Below are 24,814 nucleotides of genomic sequence, written 5' to 3' on the forward strand. Positions count from 1 at the left end.
TTTAGAGAGACATACACATAAAAAAAATTAAAAAGAAGAAAATAGATAAAAGGAGAAATCTTGATATTTTAATTTAAAAAGAAGAAATTTAAAAAAACATATATCAGATATGTATATATAAAGTGAATTGTAATTCATACAAAACGCTTCAGAAAATCTTTGAAAATGTACACATAATAGAGATATGTAAAGTATACTCTGCATATTTTCTTTTTAAGAGAATTAATGTAAATGTTTTAATTCTTTGTTATAAGATTTAAAAAGAACAGCTAAAAATTAGCTGCTTTTTACTATGAAAACTTTAACATAGTTTTATTTTATTAATTTTAGGAAAATACTGAGTATTATTAGATTTGTTTAAAATATTCTTAAAGAATAATAGAATAATCTTAAAGAAAAGTAATGATACTTTGAGAGAAAAACAAAATTGATTGCCTCTTTTATAAATATTATCTTTTATAGAAGAAGAAATGTATATAATTTATATTTTATAATTTTATAATTTATAAAATTTTTAAACTGAACATTTCAATAACTTTAAATTTATTTATTCATACAACAAATTCTTGAAACTGCATGGAAGATATCATATTAAAAGCCTTTCTTTGTTGAGCTTTCTTGTACCTTAAACTTATGATCCGACAAGATCTCTTACAATTTTCAAGGCAAGTAAAATTACAAATAATAGAGAAAATCTTATTATTTACAGGAATATGTTTTACAAGAAACTTCAAACTATAAAAAAGTATATCATATATATGTATTATATGAATTTTTTTACAAAAGCGTTCTCTCGAACTCTTATAACGTAAATTAACAGTACGACATGTCTTTGAGCATTTAGTAAAAACTATATTTAAAATCCGATTTTTGCAAACATTTTTCATATTTTAAATTGATTTTTTCACGCTTCATCTTTATCAAGAAAAGCAGGATTTTCGCAAATGCTCTTCGATTTGTATAAATTTGACGTGTTTTTTCCTAAATTGTCGTCGCTCGTAGGATTCTTGCAAATAACGTTAGATCTGGATCTGGTAGGAATGCTGACAACCTCAGTCAACTGCATCGCCATAGCGAACCTCACCGCCTGAAATCAACAGTTGATTATACGATATATATCATGGACCGCAAATCGTTCGCGTTGACGTACACGTAAAGTGCGCAATCCGTAATTCGTGCGAGCGAGCGTCAACGTCGGGACGAACATCCGGCGTCATAATTGGATCAATTTGTATGACGCAGCTTTGATTCCGAGCGGATTTAATTGCCCGCGCTGTCACATACAGTTCGATTTCGCGCATGCTGTTCGCAAAAATTGAAAATATCGCTCAGAGGAACAATCTTTGTCGCACGTCGACGCGGTGATCCTTCGAATTTCGCGCAGAAAATAGTTATGCCATTTAACTTCCAACGGTTTTACGTTCTTCCATCGACATGCAGAGCAGGTAAAATTTGCTATTTAATCTTCAAATGTTTATATTTTCTATGAATTGTATTTGTATTCGCGTGTAGTACGATTTTAAGTATGCAGCAGTTTAATACTCTGCGCGTTCAAGACAAAATATTATATAATCTTATATAAAGCATATTATACATATACAAAGCATCTTATATGTATGTAAAGCTCTTATATAAAGAAAAAAATTTAGAATTTTTAATAAAATATAATATTTTCCTTTCTTAAGTTTAGTCCATCGATTAGAGCATCAAGACTTAATACATTAAATTTATTAATCGATAAATGTTAATAAAATTTTTTATCTTTTGCTCATGATTATATTCGGACGTTTAAATATATTTTTACTTGATCAAAAAATTTGTTTATCAATCTAAAGATTTAATTCTTTAAGATAGTATTATTTAACATTAGATTTTATCTTCTAAAATAAAAATAATCGATGATGTATATATATATATATATATAAACGTCACAAAGCAATCTACAAATAAATAATAAATAAAATAAATCAAAACGGTTATATAAATATAGCAAAATACACAATATAATTACATCCATTTTTTTATTCTATTCTAGTTTTAAATCTACTTAAAAATTGTGTTACATATGAAGTTACTATCTTTATAACATTCAACGTGTAAATTGTTTTAACGTATACAATACAATCAATATTCTACGTAAAAATATAGTCAACTTAAATCTTAAAAAACTTAATCGATAAATTTTCAGAAATAGTGCATATTTTGCAATAATTTATTACTGAGATTTGATTTATGTTAAAATTCTTATACGTTATACGAAGTCTTAATTTTTTTTTTTTTTTATAAATATGACAGTTTTGACAGATTTAAACGAAATTACGTAGAAAATTACTGCGCCTGTAACTGACATCGAAAATTCACGACTGAATGTTACACGAGAAGTAATAGCTAGCGTAAACATGCATTTACCATATATGCTTGTCATGCGAGTATCATACAACATAATAATTATGTATATGTATCGAAATAGAGACAATACAACATTTACTACGCATGAGCGGCAAAATGCCTGCATAATGCATTGGGTAAACCCAAACGCGCGCTCTAATTGTGTACGTTGCATTTATATGCGGTATCGTATTTAAGTGCACTTTGTATACATAAGATCCGAGTAAGATATTTGTACCAGTTAGATATTTGAAAGGAGGTAACATTAATTGAAACGATCGAGAAATGCATTAGAAGTTTTGTGTGCAAGAGAGAGAGAAAGAGAGAGAGAGAGAGAGAGAGAGAGAGAGAGAGGGTTCCCTCTTATAACTTAATTATAAAAGACCACGAGATAAAATATTCTAATTATAGATTTTTTTATATTAAATTTTCGCGAATAATTCGACATTAATCTCGTTGATGAACAGTTTTATGATCTTTCTACACATAGGGGAACAAAATTATCATTGCACCCGATATTCTCATAAATTTAGTACTGTCTCAGTTGCATTGCATCCGATTGCGATAGTAATCACATTGCAAACTGCATCGACAGCAAGCGATCGAATACAGTTCGCTGTAATTCGATCCCGAGATAGCTCGATACGGAGTGTCAATTTAATTGGCCACGTCATTATGCGACATCATCGCTATATCCAGCATGATATTATCAGTCTGACTGAAAGAGCACGAGAAAAGTTATCTGATAGATCGTAAATAGACCCTGTCAATAATACGAACATTCTATTTCTATCCGATTTGCGTATTATCAGTGATTTCGTTTAATTGATGCCATATAGGATCCATTATAGGATCGATAATCCTATTCGCATGCTCTACTTCACCAACAGATTGATTTTGTCACATCTTGTGTGTCAATACGAATATCAATTAATTTCAACGCTCGAAAGTAACATGCACATCTGGAACAGTTTCGATCTATCGATGTTTATATCCGCTTATCGTCGTAGATCGTAGGAAAAGGAATTCGATTGAAGGTATTTTCGTTTCGTATGCTTGTTTATAATCTGACAAAAGAACATTTCGCGCCTAGCATTGACTAGCTGTTCTTTAAATTCGCGGCATTTTTCTGAAATTTTAATGCAAAGCAAAAATCTCTTCTGTACTTATCGCTTATTTTACTCCATTTGTTAATAATATTTTTTTTTATATATTTAGAGCTATATATTATTCTAAATAATTCGTCGTTTTTATTAAACTAAATAGGAATTAAAGTTATGATATTATCGTCTTTGTATCACGTGTTATGCGAGATTTGATTAAAATTTAAATATCTTTTCTAGTATCGTATGTCTTCTTTGACAAATATCGATACATTTCAAGCGCTAAGGAAAATGTTCTCTCGTATACATACATATGTAAACACACTTACTTACAATATAAGCAATTTGTATATAAACGTTTTTATAAAAGTACAGACTTTCAACAGATGCAGATCACACAAAAATATCTGCCGTTATATACACCAGGTTTATTTTGCGAGAGAAAAGTGGCAAATAGTGCTGCATATAACGCGTGCCATGTTATATTCGTTAAATTAATTACATTTCATAAAAGAACGTGAAGAGAAGAGAGAATAGTGAAATAAAGTTTAAACGAGAAACGTTTCAAAGTGACGCGACGGGTATGCAGAAAAAAACGCTGCAATATATAAAGCAATTTCAATGAAAGATTAAAAACTGGCAAAGCGACGCGTATCGACTCTATGTGAATATTACGCGATATTTCTTTTTGAATATTTTATTGTATACTATACGCGAACGAGTCGTTTTAAAGTCCTTTAATATTAAGCGAAGCGAGCGAACTCCACAAGCTTCTTACGGTGGATGGCATCTACTTTTAAACTCATCCTAGATATAACCGTAGAAATCGTCGACGATCAATCGAAAATTCCATCATCTTTCAAGCTTGATCTACGGTGAAGAAACTCTTTCGCGAGTTTTGCATAAAAATCGCTTTCTCCGCGAAGGAGAAGTTTTCTAATTTCCCTCGAGGATCTCATTAGCGAAATGAAGTGCGTAAAGGTGAAAAGTAATAAACCGACGACAGTTGGTTAAATGTCAAACAACACGATAGAGATTATGTTATCGTCTATGTTACCGATTTTTAATGCCGGATAGAATTTCAAAAATATAACACGCAATTATTTATATATATACTTTGCTGGCATTTATCGAAAACGCGTTTCGTAGCCTTATGGCCCTTGCTGATCTCGCTTTGGATTAAAGTAGAGAGAAAGAGAGGAAAGGAGATAGAAAGACACAGAGAAATAATACAGCATTTCAAATCTCGCTACCTTCCGTCTGTCCCTTCGGGCTGAGTACAGCACCCAGATTATGTACAAGGCCATTATGATGGCGGGTATGCACACTCCCGCTATCGTGGACGCAGCCTGTAGAAGCAAATGATGTAGCCCGAGCAATGTAACTGCAAGAACCGTTCCGCCCGCGATGTACCTTCCGGTACGACGTCGTTCCTCCTGCTAACAGAAATCTCCCATGCGCATATTTTTTTGAATATTTTTTCATGAATGAAAATTATAGCGCGTTTATCTCATGTTCGTCAATATTTAGCTCATTAAATCGTCCATTTTATTCGCTGATGTATCTCATTGTAAATAGAAATGGACTACCGATATAAAATCGCCGTTTATGGCTTATAAATCCAACAGCACGTACGGTATTAATTATAGAAAAATTATTTCGTAAAAATATGTATGTTGCGCTTTCGGTATTGCTTTATTCCTTCCGTTTATTTATTCAACCTATTGTTAGCTCGAAGAACGTTCGAGAAATGCTGTAGATTTTAAAATATTTCAGTCGACTTCTCTCGATACAAGTATTACTGAAAAATTCTTAGATTGAGAAATTCTTAGAGTGCTTTTAACAATGGAAAAAAAAATATATTGGAAACATCGCTCGGGCTAAATGTGTAGGCGCGAAAGAATTTCAGAATTTCATTTTTTGAAAAGCAACATTATAATACGCTTAAGCCACATTCATATGTATACGTTCATATAACGTGTGGGTATAAAATTAAATAAATTTTATTTGAATTATCAAAGACTTTTTTCTCGCTCTCTTTCACACATATACATATAAACGCCAGATAATCGCTTACTAATAAACAATTAAAGGCGACTATCTAAACGATAAAACCTACACATTTTAATTTAAAGCAGATGTGCAACAAAACAAATTACGCGGACCCTCTCTTCACGTTTAACCCAAAATTCATTTATTTCACGTTGCCGGTTTTACGAGTGACATCTGCGAACGACAATGGAAGGACGATCCGAAACAGACAACACCCGAACATTAAATACTGGCGTGCGATTGCGTCCACAGTGACAGATCCATTTTCGTTTCGCGTCCTCCTTGAATTTGTCTCGTTGCTCACGTTATTGCGCGACTTTTAACACCCTTTAATGTTTCGCCCATTCTTTTTAACAAATCGTGCAACCGTAACGGTTCACGTTTCATGTAAATTTAGCCTAAATGTTGCGCAAACACGTTTACTATCATATTTAAATTATGCTTCCGTCGGATGCAGATACGCCGAACAGAATAGAGATAACGCGTGGCAGTTTACTTCTCTAAGGCATACGAGCAGAAACGATATTATCGCAGTTACAATAGTCGTAATGGAGGCGCCTATATACGTGCCGCATGGAATCTAAACGTTTCGCCTCGATCGACCATTTGATGCGAAATCAGCTGTACGTAACCACACAAGGTGATATTGCGATATTCCAAGGTTATCGCAATAGAATCGCTATTGTAAACGATATTCTCGCAGATAACTAACCGATTGTGCGAGAGTATTAAGATTGTCCCTCGACGAAACCTCCGGTCTAAGCGACATGGCACTAACGGTGACATAAACTTTCTGTCGCTATTGTTTGGATATAAAAATGAGTCCGTTTAATTATACGTAGCACAATCTGTCGCCGAATCATACGACTGGTTCTTTGCTTCTTCTGATAAATTCTTTTTCTCGATTAAACGTCTCTAAAAGTATTATATATTAAAAATAAAGAGATATAGTTTCAGAAATTTGTTCTTCTTACCCCTGTATTTAATATTTAATTCTAAAAATATTAATAGCCCTTTTAATTTTAAATTTTAAAGATGCGAGATATATACAGAGAAAGTTTTTTCCTTTTCTGAGCATCTCCAAACAACCTAGAGAAATTCCAATATAAATTATATGTATCTCAAGAGCTACAAGATTTAATTGAATATTTAAGAAAGAATACGCAAAATATATTGATATAATTGAATAAGAAATTGTGAATTAGTCCGATATTTATCGAACTAATAAAATCAGTAAGTGACGAATGTTATAAAAAAAATTAATTATATTTATCGTATATTACAAATATGTCTATCTCATTACATTTTCAATTTTTGTCATTAAATTTTTGATCGAAATTATTTGAATTATCTGAATTATTTTGTGAGACTATTTTTCGTATCTCTTTATATGCGAATATCGATATAAATTCAAATCGCATTAAATTTCTCGTATATTAAAAAAATATCGTTCAAATCCCAATTGCTACTAATAATTTAATCGCGTTATATTCTTCGTCTTTATAATTACGTCGTTAAACAATTGTTACAACCAAAATTAGTTCGCCAACGCTTTTAATTCTCACTAATTGTGCGAGCTGCGGATAGCAAAATTTTATTCGTAGATTTATGAATGTTGTTAGGGGAAAATTAAAGCGGCTACGTTCGTGTAGCGCGGTGAGTTTAAAGTCGCGATTAATTAAATGAAAAAGGAGCCACCGAAGGGTGGTCGCTTTTTCCCGTCCGGAAAATATTTCTCTAAGCTAATGTCCGTGCGAATTCCGTAATTCGTAATTAACCCGAATAAAACGTGATAAAACCATCACGCGTCATTGCACCGCGGAATTTCAAGCGTATTGTCGATGAAAAGCTTAATTATTCCTCGCACTCTCGTACCCAATCGACGCACCAACACATGCGTTAACGTAAAAAAAAAAAAAAAAAAATGTTCACTTCTACAGAAAAATGGATGGAGAACGATCCGCGGGATAATCCGGCCGATTGTCGCGCGATTCGCGGATCGACTCATTGCGGAAAGACGTAGAAATGGAAAGCTCGCTCGATCTCGCATGCGGCGAACGAATTTATGTATCACCGGTTGTGGTTTCAAGAGCGGCGCAGCCTACGCATTTACACTACCGGCACAATATAAACCAGGCAAGCATGCTGGCATAATAAACAAAAAATACGATGAGCCAATACACCCACATACCGCCACCATCAAAGATAGTGCGCTCGGCTACGAGCAGCAAATTGAAAAGCATGCGGTTATTGCCAAAATTAGATTATCCTTTCCGCGGATGTTCCGCGCGAATGCGTTCAGAACGCGGCTTATCAATTTAGAAAGACACGTCGCTTTCTAAATTTGCGATAAAATCGATTAAATATTCTAATTAATATATGTATATAAGATATATTTGAAGAAATATACCTAGCACAAAAGATAAGATTAAATTCATTTGAAAATTAGTATTGGACAGTACAAGACAGTTCTCAAAAAACTTAGCCTTTGTTCTAAATAACATTTCTTCCGAAATTTGTCACAATAGCCTGTATTTTTTATATAATATTATATTTTTTTTTTTGTTTAAGCTTATACTTTCATACAGACAAATTTGATGACTTGTGATAAAGTCAGTCAAGATTGTTCAAATTCTTTAATAAAATAACTAGATGGTACTAATTCTATTGATGCTTATCTCGTAGAAATTTAAAGATCTTTGAATTTCAATACGATTTATTCCATCTTTGAGCGATTGTTTTACCATGTTAAAGGCTTTTTAAGAAGGATAAATGTACATTTTCTATACATTTATATACGTTACTTCTGTAATTCTATGTTTCCAGATGTGACTTAGGAAATGACATTACTCGTTATTAAAAATATTAAATAATCTTTTAACTTTAAAAATTCTTTAAAATATTCCATGAAATATCTAGTTAAATTTATTGATTTATCCTCAACATACATTGACTTGTGTTACTTAAGCCTCTTCTAAGGATCTCCACGTGATCCTTTCGATTTGTACCACCTAAATCTCCCCTATAAATATTCACGCAATTCTTTTCATTATGTGGCTTCATTTTCGCGTAACTATTTCCGTTTTTTTCTCGTTTTTCTTTTTTTCTGTCAACAGCACAATGGATGAACGTTTTTTACGCATTCTATGCCTATCCTTAGACGCGTATATAGAGCACGAGTCGCCCTGGCATACCAATCGCAATAGAAATAATTGAGGCATAATCAATTCCGTTCACGTCCACGGTTTTCAATCGGACGGGGTCATTTGCCGAGGGAAATAGACATGTTACATTACGTTTATGCACGATCGAAACGCACACTACAATATACGTGACCCCTAATAATCCTTCTTTGCAAGGCAATCCGTATGATTATTAGTCAATGAAAATCGATCGAAAATTATTGCAAAGAGCAGAAGATATAGGTTTTATTAATTAATCAAAAAATGAAAATTATTATAATAAAATATAAGAAGAAATAAAACAACAAAAATATAAAATCAAAACTTTTTTTCATTATTTACATATAATAAATTCACGGTGTTTGAGAAATTAAAATTTATGGTAACATGCATGTTATATAGTTATATAGCAAAATCTAGAAATCAATATAATTTTGTGCTGCCACTTTTGCAATATGCAAAGATTACGACAAAGAAAATGCGATAATCCATAACTCTCCTTAATGTATGTGTACTTAAGAAACAAGTCGGGATTATTGGGATTCGGATTATTGCAGATTCGCAGCAGTTTGCACTGTGTTTAATTGAAGAATAAATTCTGTTTAGAACTCGATTTTGCATCGACCGTTCTCGACAAAATCAAGATAAACGAATTATTCTCTCCTGAAACTATAAGAAGCAATCTGCATAGCAGATTCAGCTGTTTGATTCGCACATATAAAATTCATGATTATATCTATAATAAGATTGCATTTCGTGTTTCTGCACACACACACACACACGTATATCTACATAATTGATTATTTAAAGTTTCGCAGCGAAAACGAATTACTTTGCATTCTTGTTGATAATTCTTCACGAAAGGAGACACGAGCGATTGGTTAAATGTTAAAATGACCGCTATTAACGTGACGATCAAGCAACTTTACAGGATTTCGAACTCAAGTAGCTCCGATAATTGCTGTTTGCCGCCGAGTTGAACTTCATTCGTGAAATCTTGAATACCGCGCAAGTATAATTTTCATATGCCGTATAATTTTAAGTTGACACTCGCTACAAAATCTCGAGCGTCGCGATTATAATCTTCACATATACCGCGTAATCCTCCGCATCAATCACCGATTTGCCTGAAATGTGTAAGATGTTACAGACCTGCTTATTCGTCTTTTGTCTTTAATATATTTTTTTCTTCAAAAGTAATACTAGATAGTTTTATGTTACAAAAACGATTAAAAATGCGCGATTAAAAAGAAAGTTTTAGTTATTACAGAGTTGCAAATAGATATTTTTTTTAACATAAAATAAATCTTTTCTTGACAAGATTTTAATTACAAACTTAGTTGGCATGATATTTAATGTTGAAAATAAAAAAGTTACAGTTTTATAATATATCTACTACATTTTCTTTAGAATAAATTGAAAAAAAAAAATAATCGAATTTCAATTCATCAAAAAATATATACATAATTTAAATGTAAGTAGCTCTAAAACATTTTGTATAAAGTGTCCAAAAATATTGCGAACAATCTAATAGAACTTCTCTCCTGTAATACACACACACACACATATCAAGAAATATTCTAGCGTTGTACTTTCTTGAGATTTGTAGGTAAGCAATCACATATAGAAGACTTTTCATTATGAAGCTTAGATATACTATTCCCTTAAAATGAGCGTCTGCGACGACGGTGGTAGATTAAAAACGTAATATCGACGATCCAATCTGGTTTTACATGAAATTCCATTTTTACGAAAGAAGCAATTAAAAGAAGGAAACTGGCAGAAATTGGTTCGCGCTAGGATTGTCTTCGTTCACGGAAGTACGTGCTATACTCGAGTTATCTCTTGGCATAACTGCTGGACCATAAATCGACCGTGGGGAGCACGAGATAATATCTCCCAGTCTGATAAGCAACTGAAGATTAACAAAGCGTTTATTGGCCGAAAACAAGCATCCCGAGCTCGGCTCACTCGTAGTCGTCGAGGACATTAACTCAAAACTTGCGCGATTACAAACAGCGAGACGTAAATTAACGGAGTAATGATGCTTCCTGTAATATTGAAACAAAGTTTATCTCTTATTCTTAAGGAATTGTTTCGTACAGAGAGCATGAAATCTAATTAAATGTAAGATAGATATTTAGAATAATTGAATCAACGATTATTTTGAAATATTATATCTTTTGTCATTATGTATGTATTAGAATTTATATGTATGTGTACATGTGTGTGTATATACAGAGTGTTTCCTAATATGTGGGAAGTATTGCAGTAGTGGATTTACGATACAAAAATATAAGAAAAGAAATTTATATAAACATATGTCCGATATGATCTTCTTTCCGAGTTATAGCCTGTTTTATTTTCCAATATTTTAAACTTTTCCGCATACAAAAGTCTGATTCTGACTCTGTATTACCATCGAGAAATCTATATATGAGATGCATGTCTGTCATTTCATTGTTTAATCAAGCCATAATTTTTACTTTAAACATAGACTGCGTTAATAGCGCTAACGTACAATACGAATACTTTACTTTCACTGAGCACAAGATACGAACCGTACGTACCATTTACAATACAAATAGCACGCGTTTGTGTTTATAGATTAGCAAGACTTCAAATCCTTCAAATCTTGCAGATAAACAGCAAATCGATAATCAAGTATGCTATCTTAACTCTGTTAGAAAATAAAAAACAGGCTGTAATCCGGAAACAAAATATTCACATATATATACATATATATATATATAAATTATCGCAAATACCACATTTACTAACAATCAGTAACATAACATACTGCAGACTGAATGCTTACTGCATGATAGCGGTACCTATCAAAGCAATCTTGCAACTCCAAGTTGCGCATCAATCGATACACATCGAACTTTCGTTACTTTATAAAACCAGACCTTACACCGACAGTCGGAATCAAGCTGTTATCTATTGTTCACAAGATATATTTATATCAACTTATCTTTAATATTTAAAAGTTAGTACATAAATTCGATAAGAATTTTATTGTATTTTATATATATATATATATATAGATATATTGCAAATTTGTTAATAATTAAACAAGAATGTTTGTACTTGTGTTATATATTTTATATTAGCAGATTATTATTTATTCATGCATATTCAGAAATGGAAAAAATTACACTATCATGCTAAAAAGTTTAGTCTCTCAATAATAATAAATTATTTACACGTATAAAGTACATAAAAATAATAAAATAGTAAATAGTAAAATATTAAAATCATAAATTTATCTGTTAGCGATAATTTGTAAAAACATATATATACAACTTTATTTAACTTGCCTATTTACTATTTCTCGAAAAAGATAAAATTACATTTTTGGTATTTTCTTAGTTCAACTACACAAAATTCATTGACATTTGATAATCAGCCATTATCGGAGATTTCTCAAGATTACAGACATTTCTCTTTAGCGTCTACGTACTATTTGTTCAATATTGTCCAGTGAGCCAAACTCACATCTCCACTTATTCCAATATGCGAGATCATCAAGAAATTCCAAATGTACATTTCCAGATTGAAAATATAGCCGATATTGGCTATATTTCACAAACGATTATTCGCAGGTGAAAAAAGGGACGTGAACCGCATATGTATTTTACAACGAGATTGGACTTACATAAACCGTCAATTACTGGCTTGGAGAAAACACGCAACGCAATGAAAACTTGATATCCTTGAAGGGAATGCGCAGAGGCGACGTATGTCATTACCCTGCCCATTATAACGATAATAATTATTCTCTGTCCCCTCACCTTTCTTATAAGTCGACGACGACGACGACACGGCGATACGAAACCAATATGCGGTACGGATCAAAGACGACGGGATCAAAGCCATACCGACGTAATCGTTCGTTGATCGCGCGTCCACTTTTCCAGAGAGTCATTGAGAGGGAAAAACTTTAAGAGTGAAATTCTTTGCGAAGCTAGCATGAATTTTGCAACTGTATTTAAAGATTCATTCGTGAAAGTTACACATGAGTCGAGTCAAAAGTCATTGATATCTTTAAATTCTAGAATGTGTGTGTATATGGGATAAAAAATAAAAACTATATTAATTTTTCATTTATCCACTTTCTTTCAACGTTTTTAAATGAAATTATCGGATTATAATATCTATAATTATTATAATTATTAGCAAAATTCTTTAGTAGCATGTAGCAATTTTTGAAAAAATAATGTGCAGATATTTTTAAAAAATTATCCCCGAACAATTTGCAATCGCTTTGTTCGCAGCTTATCTTGCATATTCGCAGTTTATCAACACGAAATATCTCTCTTTGCGCCGAATTCTGCATACTTATCTTCTTTTTCTTCTTTTCTCTCATAAAGTGAAAAGAGGCGACGATGCGAGCTGTCACCTTCTCTTTTCATGGCAAATACATACGTATGTTCGTGCTAAAAATCATCAACAAGCATCCATTTGTGTTTTCTACATTCTGAAAATACGAATGGATGCTTGTTGATGATTTCCTTTATTCAATGCTTCATTATATGCTATTATTTTCAAAAATCTAAATTTCAATAACGATATCGCCGGAAAAATACCGCTATTCTCGAATATCGTTAGTAACAGAAAAAAGTGTTACAAAAACCGTTTTGCACAGCAAAAATATCGCATCGCCCTGAATGTGAACAGAAAGCGGTTGTTAAAGATGCGTTCCTTCGTCATCTCTCATATGAATACGAGCGCCTGCCGTTTAACATCACGCCAATCCGCGATATGCTCCAATTTGCGGTGCATGAATACCGGTTTATACCGGCACTCGTGGGACGTGAATTTACGGCGCGGCTAGACTGTCCTATTCGAAAGCGAACTGAATTTTCGATATAAATCAGACGGAAAGCTTTGAAAGACGTCGACGGGGGGCTGAAACGAAGATGCACGTTGGTGCCCCGTCATTGTTTCGCCGTTCTCGCGACGCGACGAATGGGACGTCCGCGAATGAAGTTAATCCGCATTCAAAATCGGGGCGCACAATACACGCGCGTTCTTAGACCTTTACGCAATGTGTATGTGTGTGTGTGTGTGTGTGTGTGTGTGTGTGTTTATATGTGTATGCACGACCTTAAAAGATCGTTCCCGTGAGCGACGCCATTCATGCGTTAATTCTCTCTTTCTTGCGTCCCTCCATCTGCCTCCCTTAACCCGCACCGGTACTTGAATGCGACCGGAAGTCCTTTCACGCGTCCCGATTTTGTCATCTCGTCGAAAGAAAGATCCCAGGCGAGCTTCGATTTGTTTTTCCATCTCTCTCTACGAGTCAGGAGCGAGAAAACGGATTTTTTATAATTTTCTTACTTAAACTGAGCTTTGTTGAAATTAAATGATATATGCAAATACAAAAAATATAAAATACAATTGATATTATTATTTAAAAGAAAATTTAATAACGTTTAATCTTAAAGAAAAAATTTATATGCCGTTATGGCATCTTTAATCTTATTAGCGAAAATATTTCTTTATTCTCGTCGATTTTGCTAGCTAGTGCTGCGACGTTACCACAAACATCGTGTGTCGAAAATATTTATTTCTACGAATAGACTAACAATAGAAACAGAGAGAAGCACAGTTCTGCATACTCTCGTATATGTAACTCGACTAGCAACTCGGTTTACATTTTAAGAATGTTCAAGATGAACTCTGCTTCTCGGATCGCTGCACTCAGCAGTCGCATAAACATTGGTTTGCAGCTGCGGCTTATAATCCTTTCTTCGTAGCATCGTAACAGTATCACGTATCGTATATATTTCATCTTCTCTGCTTCATTCTTCTCAGGACTAAAAATAATTCTTCGTCAAATATATTTTTTTGAAAGAAATACATATCTTTTTTTCTTTTCTCGGACAATATTAAATTACATTATTATCTGTAATTATTATTGATTAAAATTTGAAGTAATATATATTTTTAAATAAATATATATACATATAATAAAATATTATATATATATATATATATATATATATATATATATATATATATTAAATATTATTTAAAAATATATATTTCAAATTTCATATAAATATGACATTTGTACATAAATCTTATCTTTTGCTCGTTCATTCTAATTATTCAGGAAATGTTTTCCCATCAGCAACCGTAACAATCGCGCACATTGTTCTAAAGATACATCACTTTATACAACCGTCCGCTTTTAATTAGCAGGTATCGCACGCGAGAGCGATTTCAATCTGCGGCGACTCGTGGCGGATATTCGAAATGGCCTTGCGCCACGGAGGGACAAACATCATCGTGTTCGTGCATCTGTGAACCGATTATGCTACAGTCTCAATGGACACGGCAGAGCTATTCGTGTCTCGAATTAATTCTAACTGATCGAATTAGGGAGGAGCGAAGTGACGCTCGTTGAAATCGTATAATAAGAGATCTATTCCCCGCTCATATTTTCCATGACGTACTCGCACGCGTGGCCATTTTCATAAACGCTTCGTAATCTCGATTGATTCATATCGGAAGGCGGAAGAGGAATAAATTGTATGATAAAAAGGAAAATATAATACATTACTTATCGTATATACAAGTAATAGAAATTACTTATCGAGACTTGTTCCGATAATCTTTTTTTACGTTCATAGATCAGATCTATCGCGATAAACAAGACAGATCGCTCGTTTGTCGGCAACTCTATTCTTTAATACATCACCGTTTCGATAACGAGAAGAAAACAAGGTAACGATACACTCTCGTTTGATGCATCGTAAACACTAGCAATTCGATTTAATCTCAGTTTCATCGTACGTTGCAAGCGATGATATCGAATGACGGTGTGGAGTAAATAAAACGACCGCAAGATATTTCAAGTAAAGACGATTGATCAACTTCGAGAGCGTAAAAACCGTACTATTTATCTTCTGTCCACTATCGATAGAAAAGCGGGCCCATGAAATACCTCGTATCTGTATACAGATACGAGAGAAACAAAAATGAAATAACGGAAGGAAGATTCTTGTGTATCAACCCACAAGACCTAACGCAGGAAAGATGAGTCAATTTCTATTAGTCATCATTTTTCTTCTCCCACTATTCATTATTATATCCAGAAGTAGACTTTCAGATGCTAGATCGCTACGTGGTTGCTTAGAAGAATATAATACAATATAATATATCGCACGTACTTCACTTGATATAACGCTTATAATTCAAAAAAATTTTATTGCGAAAAATAAATTCTGAGAGACAAGACAAAAATTATTCAAGGACTTCTTATAACAAGGATAGATAATTTTGTCATTTCATTATCACACAGATAATAAATACGCTCACTGACGGAAATAATTCGTACTCTATTAATTCAGTTTTGCTACAAACGTGGAATAGAGCAATGTTATTGTTGGCGTTTCACGTCACTTCCAGAGACCAATAAAATTGTGTCATTGCGCGGATTACTCATCGACGAAGAACAGCAGGACATAAAACTTCCGAGCACTAAAAGTTGTAATAAAAGTCACGCACCCCGCGGATTATCGTCCCTTCAAAAATGATACACCCCATACCAATCATATTTCCTGCAATCGCTTTAATTGTGAGAAAGTTTGGGGATTATTCTTTTTTTATTATTATATAGTACAATAATATTAAATTTGTATATAGTATAATAATATATGTATGTGTGTGTAAAATGAAAAGCAAAAATAATATTATTGTAAAAGTTCTGGTAAGAGAAAAAGAGAGGATTTAAATGGATAGTATTCTTTTTCATTCTCATGCAGTCTTGCGGAAAAATCAAATGGCATTGATCTCAAAATATACGCTAAAAATTTCTCATCATTATTGTAGAAACGCATCTGCTTTGATAGTGTCGTCGATCAAGCCAGAATCTAGCCGAGGGGAAAACCGCCCCACGAGATTCTCGTAAAGGCCCCATGACGATGGAAGGCGCGCATATTCGGAACATTATACGAGGAGTATCCCCGAAACCCCGTGGATCGGCGATGCGTTACTCGTCCCATCAAATTGCATCAGTAATCCCCGAACGCCGCCATCATTTACATAAAAATAATTAAACGCTTCCCTATATACGAGACCTAAAGTTTGAGAAACTATTGTGAGAAGAAGGACAATTATCAAGATACACGGTAAATCTATAATATAAACACAAATTTATCTAAATTATTTATAAAATTATAATCAAATATCACTCAAAACATCTAATTGCATATATTTAAAAGTTAAATATTTTTCAAAACTCGGTTTGTTAAAATGTCGAGGATTTATTACTTCAAAACTGTCAATAACAATTAAACCAAAATTTTGTTTTTGCGTTAACATTTTTTTATTATATTTAAAATGTAAATTAGGGCGATTAATCGACGAATATGCAAGATCATGCAATTCCATAGCAACCAGAGAAATTATCGATTATTACGTGTTTACAATTGTGTCTAGTCAAGTTCATCAACTACCGTCCGTGAAATTTATGACGTGTATTTTTATTCGAGACGACCAGTAAATACCTACGATCGATTTTCAAAGCATTCCGATAAAAAAGCACCACGTTTGACGTTTTATTTGATCTTCCCAGACGTCCCAGTCGTCATTAACCGAAGTCTTATTACGAGAAATGCCGGTTCGATTGAATCTTCTTTGACTATATCATTGAAATAAAAGGAAAAAACAAATATATCTACTCTTAAAAAAATACTCGAATGTATCAAAGTTCTCTCGAAAATCTCAAAGTTTATTCTTACTTCTTTTCTGTGATAACAGTTGATTCTTTCGCTGTGAACAATTGTCATATAAAATAAAATCAAAATTTATCACTCACCAACCGATGCGCAACAGCGGAGTTGATGATATTAAAACTACGTTAATCTGTAACAGACAAATAGAAGATCCAACTTGTAGAAGCGTTCAAAATAATAATAATTTAAAAAAGTATTATTGTCAAATTTTCTATTTGATGCATACAATAATAAACGGATATATAATTTTATAAATTCTGAAAAGAGATTGTTTTTTTTTTTTTTTTGAAAATAAAAACTTTTACAGAATTTATATAAAAGTATTTCTCTCTAATATTCTCTTACTTAAATCGTCTAAATAAATGAACCGAATTAATTCACACACACGAGATTGATATAACAAGTAGTTATTTTTTTAATTATCATTAATTGTAATAATCATAGCATATTATTTTTTTTTATACAAAAACAATCATAAGCCGCGATTTCAATATTATAAAATTCATAGTCGATGTAATACATTTGTGTAATATTGCGAATTACAGAATACTGAAAGATTAAGTATAGACATATAGAAAAATTAAATAATTTTACCATAACAAAAATTCAACTTGAAATGTAATTAAATATTTATCATCAAAAATTGACGAGTTATAATTTCTATTAAACTAACAAGTCATAAGTTCTATTAAATTTTTACCATAAAAAAAATATTTTGAGTTCTATCGAAGAAATCGAAGAATGACATATCCAAAAATTAATATTTAACATAATATACATCTATGAAGTATCTGAAAGAACTCTAAAACTAGTCATAATGACGTGTTGACAAATGAAGAGAAAGAAAAAATAGGCAAGATAAGAGTATCGTACGCATAGTTAGATAAAAGAGAGCATGTTGAGGTGTCCAGCAAGAATCGGCGAAAACGAGATGGTTTGCATCGAAATTTATTTTAGGAAAGATACAGTAGGGACCCTCGAGATTTGCGCAATAGGATGGTAAGGGGGGAATTCCACGCATCCCGCGTACACGCGTTTAACGTGCACGGGGGCGCGCGAGAACATTCATCAAGACCAGCATGGTGCACCGCGAGCACGATACGCAGCTGCTGATCTTCGCTCTTCCGTGTCGAGCCGACACGCTTTCTGAGCAGACCGGTGGCGGGATTCGACGGGGTCTCTAAGAGGGTGTTTGCACGGGAATAAGGGTAACCTCGAAGACGAGGGACAAAAGAAAAGGGTCCTGCGAGACTCGAACGACACTATTCGATTGGATAACGTTATATTGCGCGATTCAACAGAGGGTAAAAAAACAGTTAAAAAATGTGTGAAGGTTTGTTGTAGATTTAACAAATCTGGAATGAACGTTCGATCTTTGATGTTTACTTCTCACAAGGAATATCGATCGATTAAGAATTTATTTATTGCGATCGAACAACATGCCTTTTCTGTTTATTACTTTTCGCAGATAAATATGAAATATAAAAAATAATAATCCGAACGTAACATTATTTTTCATTAATTGAAGTTCTTACTGTTTTATTACAAAGTATCTTTAAATTCTAATTAATATACATACAAATATGTAAATAGTAGGAATATTTAATTATATATTTTATACATAATTAATTATATATATTTTTAATTATATATGTATTTTTTATAATATATTTTATATATTTAATTAATATACAAATATGTATGCTATGCGAGAAAAATGTTTTCACATATAAATAAATTTATAGATAATAATATACATCGATTTTAAAAGTTTAATAGATTTTATAACATCATCGAATTAATACCGAAATACGATTGCGCTTAGCGACGATGGAAATGATTTTGACGAGTTTCGTCGAGAAGGAGGATCATAGATATTTTTCTGTCGCATAAATCAATATGCATTTACGCAGGGATTTTATGAATTTTACTCTCTGCGAGGCATATATTGTATATACCGCCTCCTCTTTTATGAGTGTCTGCGGTACAACGTGTTTCCCGCCGTATGTTTCAGCGCCAATCTCGCAGCCGGCAGCCAGAGAGATCTTTGCCGGATACTTAAAGTTTGATTCTCTCATGAATTTTTGAACACACCACGAATAAGCGTAGGACCGTATCTCCTACGTCCTACGTGAATGTTTGTGCGTCGCAATTGCGTATTCCAGCGCCTCGCGGCTATCGGCCATACAGACGGCAACTTTGCCGCAAGTCGTCGCGTCGTGTTGGAGACAATCGAATAGTTAAAATTCTCCGGTTTTATTCTCATGTATGTGAAATAACAAAACGCATATATTTCTTAAGAAAAGATAGGATGTTTCTCTAATAATTTATATCGTGTTAACACAATATTAATAAATATTTGATACATCAAAAATAATGACAGAGGCTCGATATAACACATCGAATTGTTACTATAAGCGTGCAAATTTTTGTCGATTATGTATTGTAGAATTTTAAGTTAAATACAGAAAAGATACCGATATCTACTCACCATTATTCTTCACGATGAAAGATATTTCTTCATCGTTCTAATTTGCAATGCAAAAAAAAAAAAGGTAATTGAAGCGTGAGTATATCGTAGATAAAATTAAAAGTGTTTTCACCAGCGCGCAGTAATTAAATGCGAAAAGCTTCAACGATAAGCAGTCACGCGAAAACGCACAAAGCTCGAGCTTTTGCTTCGTTCTAATAATAATCTCATATCTAATCATCATCTAAGGTCTAAGGACTGAGGGTGCGCTATGCACGCGCGTACACGTGTCTCCATGGCTGTTTCAATGCCATCGCGATCAGAGATAAAAGCGGAAACGATGGCGAAAGATTGGCGCACATCTCACTCGTTTCCATTCATATATTATTTTGCGATAAAACCTTTTTTTAGACTCTTCTATCTTCGCTTTGAATGTTTAGCAGATTTGATGCGATGACAACGGAGAATATAAAGAGGAGGGATCGAGCAAATATGGTTCAGAATGTCATCGCGTGTGTCTGCGCATCGCGCTTGAATCTCTTGAAATTCCGTAAAGTTTACTTTTCACGTTTCTCCTTCTCGTGTTTCGCTCGTACATTCTCGAGAGTGTTTTATTTCGCATTCTATCTCTCCTTTGCTTACATTACACGAAATGCAGTCGTCATATCGCATAGTAAAACAAGTTAAATAAATCTATATAAAATTGTGTGAATGATTGTGTGTTGAGAGCAGAATAATAATATAAATCGATAAAAGAATGCTGCTACGAATCAATTTTCATAGATAACTTGACAAAGAATCTTAATTTTCTCTTTTTATAAAGAACCGTGAAAAGATATTATATAACAAAGCAATTGAACTTTACATTAAATATTCTCATAAACTACTCGTAAATAAAATTATTAAATATTACAATATAATTAAATTGCCTTCTAAATATTTTTATGAAATCTTTTTTTTTTTTTTAATAAAAAAATGAGTTTACGTCGCACTATTTCATCTAACAATAATTAAACGTAAATAATAATATTTTTAACATCAAATTTATCGCAAAGAGATTCATTCTTCATAACGATTGCACGATAATATACCGATTCGTTTCATTAAAAAATGCTGATGTTAGCGTCATCGATTTTCCTATTGTGAGGAAAAAGAGAGAGAAGGAGAGAGAAGTATTGCTCATCGGCGTCATTTGATCGCGATAACGCGGAAGTGTCGGCAGTTTCACGCGCGGCAATAATACGTCGAATGACGGAGCATTCTCGCAGGACAATCGTTCGCAGGGCCGTATAGGGTGTCGAAATGTAATTCATCATGCTGCAGGCAGAGCTGTAGACAGAGAGAAAGAATGGTAGAGGAAGTAGTGGGAGAGGCGGTGGCACGATGGGTGCGACTGGGCCCCGGGAGTCTCTCGGTGCCCTCGCACGCACTCGACACATCAATCTTCTTCGCCAACAATGTTCGCGTAAATTACCCTCATCGATATCAAAGTGACGAGGGTGGCAGCCAGCGACGGCCGGCGGTGGAGCTTGCGGAAGAGGCCGACCCTTATCTCGCACGCGTTGGAAAATTGAGTTTACATAGAGACCTCTCGCGAGGACCCGTCCTCGAAAGAAGAAGGCACTCTCCTTCTCCCCGTCACGTCGGCTGTCACTTGCACATGATGAACATCTCGTCACCTGTTCCGAGGATATTAGGGCGTTACGAAAAAGGGTTGAATCCTTTCAGATAATAATAGGAAATATAAATGAAGAAACAAAAGTTATAATAAATCTATTTTGATATACTGACATTACTGTATACGATATATCGCTGAAAATAATTCCAACGTGTTTTATCACCCGATTGAAAAGCTTAAAAATTTTATATTTTATTTAGAATTTTTTTAAGACGCTCGCATAAATACGCGACTCATAATTATTCGCAATTATTTGTCGGATTAAAAATATTTTTCTTAGAATGCAACATAATTCTAAAACACATTTATTTCCTACACCATGATGCACGATACTCGGGGGCGTAAAAAAATAGATAGAAATAGATAAAATGATAATACATAAAACGCGTTTATATACCGAATCTTGGTTCGAAGACGGTTTGTAAATTCAAATATGCGCCTTAGGTTGCAATGACATCGATAGCGCTATAAATTATTAGCATAGCATGCTCCGAGCATGCCTGCGATATGTACACGACAGAGTTCGGTAATGCGGCTTTAAATTTTCTTCAGGCATTTTGGGCAACTCGCGTAGGATACGCGGGAGAAGCTGCAGGTAGGCGAGGGATCAGGCCGTAAAAGTTTCGACCGAATCTCAGAGCGGTGGTGTTAACGTGCCAACGATATCGGGGCTTAATGTACTGTTATGATCTTTATGGTTGCCGTTTATAGGCCATTACGATTGAGTTTTCACGCCAAAACAGACTCAGCCGCTACGGGAAATCTATATCATCCTCGGTGTAAACGTGTCTTCGGAATACTTGCGGCGAGGCTAAATCAGAGAGCGCGTTTTTCGTCAGAAATTATTATTTAAGTTTGAGCGAAATATTCGCCCCCGCTCACGACAATTCAGTTTAAGATTCCCCGAAATAATTTTCTTTCTATGAAAGAAAAATTCATTTTCCTTCATGTAATTGAAAGTTAGCATATTGAAAGAAAAATTGAAATAATTTATAAACGCTTTTTTCACGTATCTTTTACCTATCATACATCATACTCGTTCATCTTATTACGTTTATCAAGATACAAAACCAGATATCGCATAATAATAAACAATTTTTTACAGTTGTTAATGTTCAATTACAATCCGAGAAATCATTGTATTTGAATGTGAGACCAATTCCTGGGAGCTCTTTAACGAAGCTTATTTTAATCATCCACAAAGAACCGAAAGCGTCGACCGGATCGCTAATTGCATTAATTGCGAAATTTTCCTAGTACCTATAAATCAAGAAAATCAGGGAAAATATCGACTTTTCCGATCTCTCTTCACGCAGTCCTCACTCCTCTTTTCCCGATCTACACGAGTATTTGAATCGAGAAAGGGTGATACGAGATATTATCTTTAATTGCGCGGCAGCGCGGTACGTTACCGCACTTTTATCGCCGTGATCTTTAGATTAATACGATAGAACAAATTGCGATTAAAAAAACGCGCTTGTCGTGTCGTAACGGCCGGACAGCACCCCCGTTATGCGTTTAGGTGCACGCGACGGAATGCATAATGCGGATAAACTCCGATCGATAAGTCGACGAGGTGATACGACGGACTCGCATGGGGACTTTTGAGATCGCAACGAGATTATCTTAAAGCGGTGACAACGAGCTGTTCTTTCATCGAACGGAAGTTAATTCTTGTTCACGTACGAAGACCTTAGGGAGTCGAGGGAAGCGGGAAGAATTTTGAAATTCTCGATCCGCGCAACTCCTGCAATAATGCTGTATTTACGAGATTAGTTTCAGAAGATCCAGCGCAATTTTTTCCCTTCAATTCTTATTAACTCAAGCAAGAAGAAAATGATTTTTATAATAACCTAGTTATGATTTGTCGATATTTTATATGTTTAAATATGTGCGCGCGACACACAGCTTCATTTATATTGTGTATCAGCTTGTCTCCTCTTTAAAGAAAGTTGTATTCAGCAGTCGATTCATCCAAAGTTTATGTTAGTCTCGAAGCATTGCTACCTAATGCTTCTATCCTTCAAGCATACAGTATGTACATACACTTGTTACAATTATAATGAAAGACTGATATAATATTTAATAGCGATATAATATTTAACATCAATAAATCTTATGTTATTTCAGGTCTGACTGAAACAGGCATCATCGCTTATCAACGACAATCGGGGAAAATCGGATCCAGTGGTTATGTGAGTGCAAATGTTCAATTAAAATTTGCCTCTTTAGATCAAGATCAAAAGAAGTTAATAAAAGAACGTCCAAACATGGATGGTGAGATTTATTGCACTTCTCCCCATATGACGATAACACATGAGGCTCAAGAACTTCACGGTTAGTTAGTTACATTCTCTTTTAATTAATATTCTTTAATTATGATTCTATATTATATGACATACATGTTTTAAATTATTAATGAAAAAAATATATTGTGTATAAATAGTTTATACTGATTAGTACAGAAGAATTAGGTTCAATTTGGTTCAGAACCGGAGATATGGGTTTTTACGATGAAGATGGCGATATATTTGTCATCGAACAATAAACCAACTTTTTGGAATCAAAAAACATCAATTTTCACCAACATTAAGCGAAAATGTATTACACGATCATAGGGCGATGTTCGAATCTGCTTCTTATGAAATCAAATATTCTCATAAAGTCAAGCATTATTTATACAAAAAGATTTATGTTATTATCTCGTAGAATGATAGAAATGGAACTGAAACAACATGTGATAAAAAATTTTGATTGCTACAATGAGCTTCGGCATGTGATATTCCTTTGCCGCGCTTTTCAAATGGAAAAATCAATCACAAATTACTTTATAACATGGCGCGTTCTAATATATTCTGGTAAAAATACATAATTTTTAATTAATTTGTCAACAGAGCATTATAATTTGCGCGTTAAAATTTATGGTAGCAAAAAAATAAATTGGAAATACAGATACAAAATTATGAAATAAACATGTTCGAATCTCATGATTTGAATGTGTGAGCCAGGATGTCATATCAAATTATATGACAATGCAATATTTTAATATTTTTAATAAAAAATGTATATATAAATGTAATAACACATTTTAAAATTTTTTAAATGTATTATTATATAAGGTATTTCAAAAAGAAAAATAATATTTTTATCCACATGGATATGTATATAGAAAAATATTATTTAAAAGCAAT

At 33.5% G+C, this 24,814-nt stretch overlaps 1 protein-coding gene across 3 annotated transcripts; it reads right to left on the reverse strand.

Moving 5' to 3' along the window:
* Nucleotides 1-869: 869 nt before the first annotated feature.
* LOC138938434 (uncharacterized) lies at nucleotides 870-7,534 on the reverse strand. 3 transcript variants are annotated; one of them, XM_070305399.1, is made up of 4 exons: nucleotides 7,419-7,534; nucleotides 6,256-6,458; nucleotides 4,745-4,930; nucleotides 870-1,087 (listed from the first exon to the last, which is right to left on the reverse strand). In XM_070305399.1, exons 2-4 carry the CDS (start codon nucleotides 6,310-6,312, stop codon nucleotides 905-907), a joined length of 426 nt encoding a protein of 141 aa, XP_070161500.1. In that variant the 5' UTR covers nucleotides 6,313-6,458; nucleotides 7,419-7,534; the 3' UTR covers nucleotides 870-904. The 3 variants fall into 3 exon arrangements, with proteins under 3 accessions (XP_070161500.1, XP_070161509.1, XP_070161491.1); XM_070305408.1 differs by lacking the exon at nucleotides 7,419-7,534 and adding an exon at nucleotides 7,109-7,273 and having other exon boundaries at nucleotides 4,745-4,927; XM_070305390.1 differs by lacking the exon at nucleotides 7,419-7,534 and adding an exon at nucleotides 7,109-7,273.
* Between the last annotated feature and the right edge of the window lie 17,280 nt (nucleotides 7,535-24,814).

This window comes from Polyergus mexicanus, unplaced genomic scaffold, assembly GCF_030449975.1.
Source record: "Polyergus mexicanus isolate NDT 795.1 unplaced genomic scaffold, iyPolMexi1.0 SCAF_1, whole genome shotgun sequence".
NCBI lineage: Eukaryota > Metazoa > Arthropoda > Insecta > Hymenoptera > Formicidae > Polyergus > Polyergus mexicanus.

Bases quoted from the DNA above. Each gene is read 5' to 3' on its own strand.
- LOC138938434 (XM_070305399.1), bottom strand. From the start codon at position 6,312: ATGTCGCTTAGACCGGAGGTTTCGTCGAGGGACAATCTTAATACTCTC. The intron at 4,931-6,255 runs GTTAGTTATCTG...GATTTCTGTTAG, and splicing joins TTAATACTCTCGCACAATCG to CAGGAGGAACGACGTCGTAC. The intron at 1,088-4,744 runs GTAGCGAGATTT...TGTTGATTTCAG, and splicing joins CCCGAAGGGACAGACGGAAG to GCGGTGAGGTTCGCTATGGC.